The sequence below is a fragment of the Euphorbia lathyris genome, chromosome 10, assembly GCF_963576675.1.
Source record: "Euphorbia lathyris chromosome 10, ddEupLath1.1, whole genome shotgun sequence".
In the NCBI taxonomy this organism is placed as follows: Eukaryota; Viridiplantae; Streptophyta; class Magnoliopsida; order Malpighiales; family Euphorbiaceae; genus Euphorbia; species Euphorbia lathyris.
The window spans coordinates 55,190,964-55,202,466 of NC_088919.1; the positions used below are offsets into that span (position 1 = coordinate 55,190,964).

Here is an 11,503-nt window from a genome sequence, read left to right on the forward strand (position 1 = left end):
GATTATTTATATTGTTTGTTTGTCAAATTAATTAGTTGTAAACATCTAATTAATTCAAAAGAGTGAAATGTATTTTTTACCATTGGAAATTAAGTTTTTATAGTGATATCCTATATATAAAGATTATTTTTTAAAATTTTAAAAATACAAAATTCAAAGCTGTTTTTTTTTTTATGATAAACTGGTTAATGTAAAAAAATAAAAATTTCAGAGATCAATATATTAAAATCAAAATGAATACTTTTTTTTTTTGCCAAAAAAAAAAAAAATAATAATACCATTCCTCTGTATTCCTGTTAGATATGGAATGAAAGAGCACCATCCAATCCGAATGGGGCTTTATTGGTCCAATGACTCAAGAGCCAAACGACATCGTATTTTCTCTACTTCCGTACTACCTCTGTCATTTGCTTCGATCCTTCCAAAAGCACCAGCACACGCATTCTTAACCAATTAAGCAGAGCCACGTGGCAGGCTCACCGCGGAAAGAACCCTATTACGACGAAGTTTGCTCATAATTCCGACCCAATTTCCTTCCTCTGTTCAGAAGAAATTAAAATAAATAGTAATAATCAAATAAACAGAGAGAGATCTTCTTCAAGTTTTTTCTCTTTGTTTGATTGTTGCTGAGCGTTTACTTCTGGTCTACGCCTCTACGGTTTCCATTTCTCATTTTTTGATTGGTTAATCAGACGATCGAGAAACTCATTTCGAGATATGTTCAAGTTCTGGTATTCTCCTCTCTATTCTCATCTCGTGTTTTCGTTCAATTATTGCTTAAATTAGGGCATTTTTCTGTGTATTATTGTTATTTTTTTTGCCATTTCGCTGCCGTTGATGCTATTCTTGGGTTGCTGTGGTAGTTAGATGCTAGTTCGTCAATTGACTTCCAAGACTGATTGATTGTTTTGCTTTTAAGTGTTTAGGCTCCGATTGATTGCCAGTATCATTTCGATATGAGAAGTTTGAATTCGGCAAATCTTATGCTTAAATTTGAAGAAATTATGTTAATAAATGGTTTATAGAACTTAATAAAGGGCGGCCCGGTCGCATTACGCGTCCCCGCTGAGCGAGGGTCCGGGGAGGGGTCCCACCACAAGGGTGTATTGGGGGCAAGCCTTCCCTTGCCAATTTAATTGGCAAGAGGCCGCTCCTAGGACTCGAACCCGTGACCTCTGGTCACACGACAACAACGTTTTTACCGTTGCGCCAAGGCTCGCCCTCTAGGTTTATAGAACTTAATGATTGGATAAAAATCAGGAAGTTGATTCCCTTGCTCCTTCGACATATGCTTATTGTGGCTGAAAATCTTCAGTTTGACATGATTATTATGCCACTCTTGTAGCGTTTTTGGATGTAACGATAGAACTTTATGAAGTGAATTTTAACATCCTTCTTTTACATTTTCAATCTTGGTGAAGATTCCCATGCTTAAAACTCACGACACTCGCTTTTCAAGAAAAATATTATTATCACTGGTTTACTTGCATATAAGCCTGTAACTTATGAACTTAATTTCTATTTCCTATACTTCCAGAAAATGTCTTCCCCTTTTTCTTGTTTCTAGATTACTTTAATACTCAATGATACCGATAATATCAAAGATTGTGTTTATTGGTACTCATGTTTAGAATATTTCCATCCTTAGGGGTTCGCAGGAGCCAGAAGCTCAGCCACGTCCACAAGATACTTCTTCACAATCTTGGTACCCTCCATCTGTACTGAGCACCCCTAGTTCCTCCAGTCCTGCTACTCCAAATAGCGGCTCTTCTAGTAGCCACAACTTTCAACGACCCTCGGAACGACCTCAGTCTCCTTCACATGTTTCACCTTCTGAAGCTGCTGGTGTTATTGCCCTTTTGAAGGATAAAAGGTAAGTCAACTAATGCACTCACTAAATATTGTTATTTGGTTGCTTACTTATTTTGTTGTCGCTCTTGATGTTTGTTGGCTTACTTATGAGCATACTTCTTAATATTGCTTCCAAGTCTAGTAATAAGCATTCTTTTGGGCAAGCGCTAAGATTTTTCTCTTTGATGAAATTGGCATGATTTAAACCAAATGTGGTGTGCCTAGAGTATTAGCTTTCTGTCTGAACATGGACATCATGTCTTAATGTTGTCACTATGAAATTGAGTATTTGTGAGTGACTGAAGAATGAAAAGGTAGCAGTAAAATATGTTGTTTCTATGATATCTGCGCCTTTGGCTTATCTGGTGCAATGAAGTAGTCTATTTATTTAAGGTCACAATGAAACAATGAAATCTTGTTCGACTAATATCAGGTTGATATCAGTTAATAATGACATAGCATCTCATAATTGTTCAGTGATGAAGTTCTATTTTTCTCGGGCTTTAAGATTCATATTGCTGGTTTTAAGGCATGTTTGTTTGCTCATAATCATGTTCGAAAACATATGTTAGCCTTCTAGGCCATATTTCTTCCAATTGTTCAAAAAGGATATTGTGCCGTTGCAACATCTGTAAGGAAAAATGACCAAAAAAAGAAAAGAAAAAAATATCGGAGAAAAAGAAAAATAAAAGAAAGGAATAATGGAAATTCCAACTGCATTACAAGATAGCATGTCTTATTTCTTGTTTCTGATCATTTGTCTTCTTCGAAAATATTTAGTGTTGATGAGCTGCGGAAGCTATTATCTGACAAGGATGCATATCAACAATTCTTACTTTCACTTGATCAGGTTAAAATTCAAAACAATGTAAGTTGTGTTTCCCCTCCTTGATTGATTCAGGTTATCAAACCAATTTATGGCATTTGTTGCAATTCTTTTTCCTTCGAAAATTTGTGTGGCTTCGTTTTCAAACACGTAACTTCAACATCTTTTGGTGATACTTAAGAATGCATCTAGCATGTAACAGAATTGGAGAATCTTGTTCTTGAAGGATTGGATGCACCTCTTTTGCTGTGGAATTAAGGATCGTGCTATGCTGACCTTTCCATGGCAAAGAAATGTTAATATATCATACTTGCCATTCAGATATGAAAAAAGAGGAGTTGGGGCAGTCAGGAACTTGGAACTCTTAGGAAGGATTTGCCTAAGTTTTTGTGAGTTGAACAGGATTCGGAGAGTGATTATCAGATTACCTCCAGGAATTGTGGAGATAGTTTGCCTTGATTGTAATGGTTTGATGTGAGAATTCATTTATATGCCAAGAAACAAGGTGGATGAATGTGAAAGTTTACTGGGTTTGGATTCTGAAAAGATGAAAGCATTCGCAGGTCATGGATTCTCATTGATAAGAAGTCATCAGTTCAACCAGTATCTCTTGTGAAAGAGAAAGTTAAAGATCTGCTCTGTTAGTTGATTTTTAAAATGGAGAATGCGTCATGTACCTAACACGTGTGCATTCATACTTGCAAACACACAGTTGACTTTTATCTATTTGCATGATCATTCTCTACACTTGCACTTTCTTGATTTACAAAGTATCTTGTAAAATGTCAACAATGCAATATAAGAGTTTCCTTTATATTTCTAATTAAGCTTGATTTTCCAATTTGTGATTGATTGCTTCTACGATTCCTTTTCTCAGATAAGGGATGAGCTTCGGAAAGAAACTACGCAGTTAGCTAGTAAGTAAATCTCATGATATAGGTTTCCCCTTTTAATATTCAATAGATTTTTGTTGAGATGCTAAAATTGTTATCTATGGTAAATAGGAGAGAACTTGGAGAAAGAGCCACGCATGATGGAGCTAAGAAACCAGGTGAGCTCCTGGAGCTTTATCTCTATTTCAAATGCTATCAAAACGGGTTATCTCATAATCGTGTTATATGATCTATATATAATGTAACAAAAATGACAATCATGCTAAATCACGTTGTTGTGTCATAAATTGACAATTCTAATGTTAGTTCTGTTTTTTTACTGTGGGGAATCTAAAAACCTGCTATCTTTCTGTCTGTCTCCTGGATTGTCATCTGCAGTGCAGAATAATTCGAACAACAGAGTTGGCGGCTGCTCAGGAGAAATTAAATGAACTGGAGAGACAGAAAGAGGAGATTTTAAGGTCCTGCTCTCCTGCATCCGTTCTCCAAAAGCTTCAAGGTACACAAGTTGTAGCATACTATTAGAATTCGACCGGTGGAGGAAACATATGTTATGTTTTAGAATATGATCAAAGATTGTGTTTCATAATTGCAGAGGCAATGAACAAGACAGACGAGGAATCTGAAGCTCTGAATAGGCAACTTCTTGACAGAGAGATTGATTTTGCAGCTTTCGTGCAGAAGTACAAGAAACTCCGGACAATATACCATAGATGTGCACTCATCCATCTTTCAGCTAGAACATCTTCAATTGGATGATTACACAGAAAATACTTGTGATTGCAATATGTGGAAAATATGAAGAACAAATGTGGCTTTACCTGTGTATCCATGCCATTAGCTCTGTTATAAAACAATGCACTTTCTTGTTCGTGTTTGTGAATGATGTAATAATATTTTAGTTGACTCCAATTCTTAGTATTCTATTTTCATATGATTGGTGTCTATATATATTTATGGAAATTATAGGGAACTTTTGGATAAGATATTATGTCATTAGCAGAAGTGCAGATGAAATGCCAATTCTGCTTCAAGACATAACAAAATGGATTATATAATCGTTTTATTATGTGATATAGGAAAGATAATCTTTTGTCCTCACTTGTTTCTTACACAAAAAATATTTTTCATCTATTTAAAATAATATAGTGGGGAAAGATAATCTTTTATCCTCACTTGTTTTTTATACAGATTTATAAAGAGTTGAATAATATAAATAATATCAAATATAAATAATATCAAATAATTTTTTAAATATGAATTTATATGTAAATTTCCTATGCAGTAATAAAATTTAAGGCCCATGAACTTAATAACAATATAAATGTAAAACATATGGTCTTATCTTGATAAATCCTTATAAAATTTTAAGGCCCATGAGCTTAATAACTAGATAAATGCGAAACAGATCGTATAAGACGAATTATCTTTATAAATCCAAAATTGTCTTTATAAATCTTATTGCGCATGTGTTCTGTAAAAGTTGAACCCATATTGCATAATTTTTTTTTTTTTTTTATAGGAATACTAATATTTCATTAAAACATAAAATTGCAAGTACGAGATGAAATCAGTAAGAAATAAAACCTTACACACATATAGGCTAAGCCTAATACATAGTCCACTATGGCAAAAAAAAAGACTATTAAAAGCAAAAAAAGTCATTAAAAGTACATTAAACCTAAACAACATTTGAAACATATATAGATTGTAACTCTAAATTCGCCGCAAAACAATTGTAGTCCAATCTTCAGCATTTAAACCATTCTGAACCTTCGGATCTAAGTCATTTCTTTTGCAATCATGTAAATCCAATGATCTACGGATAAGATCTACCTTTTCTGTTATTGCTAACACAGAAAAGGTTACCAAAACTGAGAATTTAACCAACAAGCGCAATTCAGACGGATCCAGAAGCACAATAAAATATATATGATCCAACTAAAGAAACTGACACAAAACAAAAGGAAAATAAACACAAAAATGGAAAAAAGAAACGGTGGAAGGAAGAAGAAGGAAGACAAGCTCAACAACAACAAAGAAGGGAGAGGATGAGGAAAACCGGTGGTTGAGGAGAGATGGGGAAAGAGAAGCAGAAAAACGGAGTCTGTGGTGGGAGACGATGGTTGTGGGTGTAGATCTATCTCTCTCTATAATTACCTTAACTTTTTCTTTTCTTATAACATTAATTTGTTTTGAAAAAAGAGATATTTCAATCAGAACTAGTATCCAATCCATTCGACATTTTCAATGAGTTCATAAATATCCTTTTACTTTGAAAGGCTATTGTGAAAATCAAATCAAAATTCATAAAAAATTATGCATTGTGTAGGTGATGAGCTTTCCATCGTCATCCATACAAGTATAACATTTTCAACGAGTTCATAAATATGTTTAATTTAATCAGCTACTGCTAAAATGAAATCAAAATTGATATAATTGGTGCATTTTTGCAACTTAAATAAAATTTTAGGCAATTTTCATTTCAATTCCAGTACGAACCACACAACCATATTTATTTTTCTTTCTATCTTTTCTCTCTCTATTCTTTTGGATAATACATCAAAATTCCTCCAATAAAAATAATTATTATTCTTAAGTTGGATTGTCCCCAGTAACATAAAATACTCTTTCTTAGTTCTAGTCTAATCTAATATGCATTACAACAACAAAAACTTTCTAAGTTCATATACATATTATGACAACAAGCAACTTCAACTGATTGAAGCATTTCGTGTCCCCGAGAAAAGGAATCGATCATTCTTTTTCATTTAAGCGATCCAGCTCTTTCTCCCATTTGAATCCAGTCATCTGACGTCCGAAAGGAACGATAAGGTTGTAACGAAAAACCTGCATTCAACAGACATGTCGATAATTAATGTTGTCGGTAGAAGTTCACAGAAACAACATGTTTTACAAACATTCTTAGGCTACGTACGCTGCACATATTAGGAATCGCACTCAAGATCTAACTTGAGCAACTTAAACAACTAAAGGTCAGCTCCTATCTTATGTGCAACTAACAAACTATATAGCTCAATGGATTTTATACATGGAAAAACACAACAATTGTGTTATTCGGGAAATATTTCCTAACTTAGGATTTGCTGGAAAATATTCCATCAGAAAGGGTTATTTTTAACCCTGTGTCCGGTCGCACTACGCGTCCCCGCTGAGCGCGGGTCCGGGGAGGGGTCCCACCACAAGGGTGTACTGGGGGCAAGCCTTCCCCTGCCAATTTATTTGGCAAGAGGCCGCTCCTAAGACTCGAACCCGTGACCTCTTGGTCACACGACAACAACGTTTACCGTTGCGCCAAGGCTCGCCCTCCTATTTTTAACACCGTGTAAAAAAAAAAAAAATCCCAATTAATGCTTACACAACACTCTAATGAATGAAAATTGTATCATTTTATCCAAAAAAAAAAATTATCCATTGCATGTGGTAGGCTGTGCAGGGAACCGCCATAATCACCCCCCTTATTACCGCGGTAATAAGTGATTACAGCGGTGGGACAGCAGTACTCATCCCTGCACATTCACTTATTACAACGCTATGTAACCGTAATTGAAGTGTTTTCAACCACCAGGTTGAGAACAGCCCCTTTCGGAGAAATATTTTTCCAAACACCAACGTTTCGATGTTTTTTCCTATTATATATGTAACTTCATTTGACCAATGTAAAGTGAACATAACGGATCATAAAACGAGATCGCTAGTTAAGAGTATACCTTATTGTTGATATCAGTCAATTGGCCTTTCAAAGCCTCACATCTCTTAGACCATTCAGAGTGTTCATCGTCGTTGCCGCCATAGTTAGTCGATGCTTTCTTCAAGGAAAGTCTCCATTCAGATATCCTACTCCTTATCTCTTTGTTGAGTTCAACCCACTCCGGTGCAAATCCATTTTTTGACAGGATTCTGTATAAGGTGTCTTCAGCTGGATCTGCATGAGGATTTTTGTTGAGGTTCAAAGGCTTGCCTTTCCCCGGTAAGTTCTCAAAATGACCCTCTTCCATTGAATGCCATATTCTTTGCTCAACAACATTTACAATATCAGTTTCCGACCTATCCAAATTCAAAAACCGGTGATCATCAGACCAGAATTATGATAGCAGGGCAAATAGTTACGGCCTGTTTATTTTGGTAGGTGAACCCGATTAATCAGACTCAAAATTCATAGGCCCGTTTAATGGCCCCTTTACTAGTTCGCTGCATATATTAGGAATCGAATTCGAATCCAAAATCTAGTGAGACCCTTTCTACACAAACCAACTTTACTTGATTAGTAATAGGAAAGACCTTATAACTTCAAAACGAAGTGTGGACATGACGACATATTCATCTGTAAAGAATATGCACACAGATATATAAGCCGAATCTAACAGATACAGATATCTCATCTAGCCACATCTATGTTGCATGGAAATGGAAACAAATAGCAGTAAACGTTGTTTCTAAAAATATATAGCTAGGAAACTGAAATGGAAATGCGAAAACCTATGTTGCATGGACACGGAGACGAATACGGAAACTGAAACGGAAACGATACTCGGAAACGTAATTTCTGAAAAACATAGGAAACGGAAACGTTTAAATATTAAAGATACAGGGACATATTTATAAATGTTACAAATATAATAATACTTAAAAAAACAAGATTGGAGAACAAGAGGAAGAAAGTCCAAGCTCAATCCAGATTTAAGAGACAAAGATTATAGGGGAAAGAAATATGGGTAAGTTCTTTAAATACTCAAATAGGAAGTTTAATCTTAGATCGAATAGGAATTGCAAAATAGAAAGTTAGAATTTCCATAATTTTAATGGAAATAGGTGGAGAAAACCGTTTAAAAATTGAAAGGCCTGTTTCAAATTTTGGGTAATTACGGAAACGTGCCCGGAGACGTCGTATCAGTTTCCGAGAGTTTCCGTTTAACGAAGAATTTAACGAAGAAACGCATGTTATGAAGAGTTTTAGTGCTTCATAGGCGAAAATGCTAATGAAGAAGAGTTTTCCTGCATTATAGAGCCACATTGAACCAGAGCAACAAGATCTTCTTGTCACAGCTGAGCTTAAAAGAGGAGAAATTGAATTACACACAAGCAGTAGCAGAGCCAAACTAATGGAAGAGATACTACAAATTATCTTTATAACCATTAACCAAGAAATTGACCAGACTCTACAATGTTAGAGATGCCTTAAAAACGGTAAATTCACTGAAATTTGAAATCTATTTCACAAATATCACAACACTTCAATTTCTTACATTGAAATCGCTGAATTTCAAGTTTAATTTCAAGGTGTTAGTGGTTTTCACAAGGTGTATTTTACTCCTTGAAAGGTCAAACCGACAATAGCAACTTTCTATCACTAACACTCACTAACAATGGAAACCCAAAGCATAAAGTTCAGGAGAAAACTAGAAATTCAAATCAAGTTCCTAAAGCTGACTGCTAAATCTTTCTAAACCTTTTCTCCTCAGCTTGATTTCCAAGATAAAAGCAAGGTAATTATTTCTAATAATCAATCAGAAATCATTATTCAGAAAAGAGGTATGTGTAGCAAACCTCACAGAATTGCGTTGGCCGCGGAGTTCAGGAGGAAGCTTCCGGTTATTAGCGGCGTCTATAACAGCGGATAGACGATCTGCTATCTTTTTTTCAGGCTTCGACGATGACGGTGAGGATGAAGAGGAGGAGGATGAAGAAGAAGAGGAAGAGGTCCATCGTAGCCTGGAAGCGGACGAGGAGAAAAAGGTCGCCGCCGAATAATCAGCTGTTGAAGCAATTTGCCTTGAGGAAGAAGACAGCCCAATTCTAAGAATCCGGCGGACCATGGCTGAGCCGACGAGACTCAGGAGATCTTGGTGGACGATGAACCCAATTGCTTTGTTATGCCAAAGTAGTTATGTGTGGGCTTGAAATTTCGCAGGTGCCGTTGTGCCACGTGGCAGCTTGCATGTCTCGCCAAGTGGCAGCTTATGATCGAAAAATGAGTATTATAAATTGAATAAAGGGTCAAATTCACGGGTTTTTATATTAAGCACCAGGTCTTCCATGTTATTTGGAGGATTCGCAATTCACATTTGGACACGTGTATTGTGGTCCTACATAATAACTAAAATAGTGAGGCTTTTTATAATATGTGTGGGTCCATATTACACGTGTCAAAATATGTATGAGAGGTCCTTAAATTGACATAGAGAACCGGGTGCTTCTAATAACTTGCCCAACTTCAGATTCATTTGGAATGAAGGGTCAATTTAGTCCACATTTTTGGATATTAACTCGGTCCTTAAAATTAGTATGGATTGTCAAATTAATACATGATCAAATGCTAGCTAACAGAATTCCACATTTTTGGATATTAACTCGGTCCTTAAATTTAGTATGAAGGATCAATTTAGGCCACATTTTCATTTTGTTCGTAGAAATGTCAACCTAGTGGCTGACGAAGCAGCTCGTTTAGAACTAAAATACCTCTTCGATGATTGTAACAAACAATATCCGTCCAACATTTGTAGGCCTTATGACTCGATTTTGAGTAATATTCATTCATTTTTCATTCAAAAAGAAAAACATATGACCAAATCAACTCAGAAAGTATTATATATTTTTTATACCTAAATTTTATTATGTTTATATTTTGATACTTAAAATATATTTTTATATAAAAACTATTATATTTTGCACAGCCTCGTAAGGTTTTGACGTCTGCATATTTCTTTATGCGCCAATCCAGAATATCGATGCATTAAGACTATTTTGAGTGATTTAGTGATTTTTTTTCGAGAAGGTTTCTATCAGAGTTTAAGATATTTCATCTTTTTTTCTTTTACTATTAGAGTACATCTAGAACTCGTTAGAAGAATTTGAGGCTTTTCATATTCTTTTACCGTTAGATTTTAAAATAGACATGTCATCTAGACCTAAAAGAGAACATTATATTCCTTAGTTTCTTTTCATCCTTTTCAATTTAAAAAAAAAAAACATAATGTTGCAATTATATGTAATATTTTTAAAAAATCTATAATTATTATCCTATTATTTTTTTTGGGTAAATTCCAAAAAAAACCCCTATGGTTTTACCGATTTCCAAATAAACCCCTGTGGTTTGTTTTTACCAAAAAAAAGGAGCGTGTTTACGCCGTTACCCGAAAAACGGAAAATCGGTTAACGGTGTTAAAAATGCTGACTTGGCGAAGGGTAAATTTGGAAAAACGATTTTTTTTTTTTATTTTTATTTTTTTTATTTTTTTTTTCTTTCTTTCTTTCTTCTTCTTCTTCTTCTTCTTCTTCTTCTTCTTCTTCTTCTTCTTCTTCTTCTTCTTCTTCTTCTTCTTTCTTTTTGTTTCGATTTCAGATTTCCAAAATCGGAAATCGAAAAATTCCATATTTCTGGAAATTTCCAGATTCGTTCTAGATTCCTCGCTTTCTCACCTTGTTCTGTTTCAATTTCTTATTTGATCATGCCTCGGGTAATTTTGTTAACTTTCTGAAACTCTAATAAATGTTCGAGTTGAAAGAATGAGAAAGAAATTCCGCTGACAGCATTAGGCGGTTAGGTGATCGTAAGCCAATACGACTCGTGATTCAGGCAAAGCCATCCCAAAACGAAATAAATCGGTCTAAGAAAAGAAGGAATCAATCGTACTGATTGCGCATACCCGGAATGAACAAGCAGTAAGAATTAGGTACTATAGAAAGCGAAGAATTTCCAGATTTATGAAATCTGGAATTTTCCAGATTTTCCGACGGAAATCTGTCCAAAATTACAGGCGTATGTACGAAATCCGAAATCGGAAATCTGAGATTTCCGATTAAAAAAAACGAAGAAAAAGAGGAAGGAGAAGAGAGAGAGGAAGAAGAAGAAGAAGAAGAAGAAGAAGAAGAAGAAGAAGAAGAAGAAGAAGAAGAAGAAGAAGAAGAAGAA

The 11,503-nt window shown here is 35.0% G+C and overlaps 2 protein-coding genes across 2 annotated transcripts; one reads left to right on the forward strand and one right to left on the reverse strand.

Annotated features, from left to right (window-relative positions):
* Positions 1 to 489: 489 nt before the first annotated feature.
* On the forward strand, positions 490 to 4,504 carry LOC136208859 (vacuolar protein-sorting-associated protein 37 homolog 1). The gene is made up of 7 exons (XM_066000117.1): positions 490 to 731; positions 1,649 to 1,873; positions 2,632 to 2,719; positions 3,555 to 3,594; positions 3,682 to 3,728; positions 3,949 to 4,069; positions 4,166 to 4,504. Exons 1-7 carry the CDS (start codon positions 718 to 720, stop codon positions 4,327 to 4,329), a joined length of 699 nt encoding a protein of 232 aa, XP_065856189.1. The 5' UTR covers positions 490 to 717; the 3' UTR covers positions 4,330 to 4,504.
* A 1,523-nt stretch (positions 4,505 to 6,027) lies between these two features.
* On the reverse strand, positions 6,028 to 9,464 carry LOC136209965 (uncharacterized). The gene is made up of 3 exons (XM_066001606.1): positions 9,139 to 9,464; positions 7,302 to 7,638; positions 6,028 to 6,420 (listed from the first exon to the last, which is right to left on the reverse strand). Exons 1-3 carry the CDS (start codon positions 9,405 to 9,407, stop codon positions 6,328 to 6,330), a joined length of 699 nt encoding a protein of 232 aa, XP_065857678.1. The 5' UTR covers positions 9,408 to 9,464; the 3' UTR covers positions 6,028 to 6,327.
* Between the last annotated feature and the right edge of the window lie 2,039 nt (positions 9,465 to 11,503).

What these genes read in the sequence shown, in the direction of transcription:
- LOC136208859 (XM_066000117.1), top strand. An exon ending in AGGTTAAAATTCAAAACAAT is followed by an intron (nt 2,720 to 3,554) that starts GTAAGTTGTGTT and finishes TCCTTTTCTCAG; the next exon opens with ATAAGGGATGAGCTTCGGAA. An exon ending in AGAAACTACGCAGTTAGCTA is followed by an intron (nt 3,595 to 3,681) that starts GTAAGTAAATCT and finishes TATGGTAAATAG; the next exon opens with GAGAGAACTTGGAGAAAGAG.
- LOC136209965 (XM_066001606.1), bottom strand. Translation starts at nt 9,407, where the DNA reads ATGGTCCGCCGGATTCTTAGAATTGGGCTGTCTTCTTCCTCAAGGCAA. An exon ending in GGCCAACGCAATTCTGTGAG is followed by an intron (nt 7,639 to 9,138) that starts GTTTGCTACACA and finishes GAATTTGGATAG; the next exon opens with GTCGGAAACTGATATTGTAA. An exon ending in TGACTGATATCAACAATAAG is followed by an intron (nt 6,421 to 7,301) that starts GTATACTCTTAA and finishes TGTTGAATGCAG; the next exon opens with GTTTTTCGTTACAACCTTAT.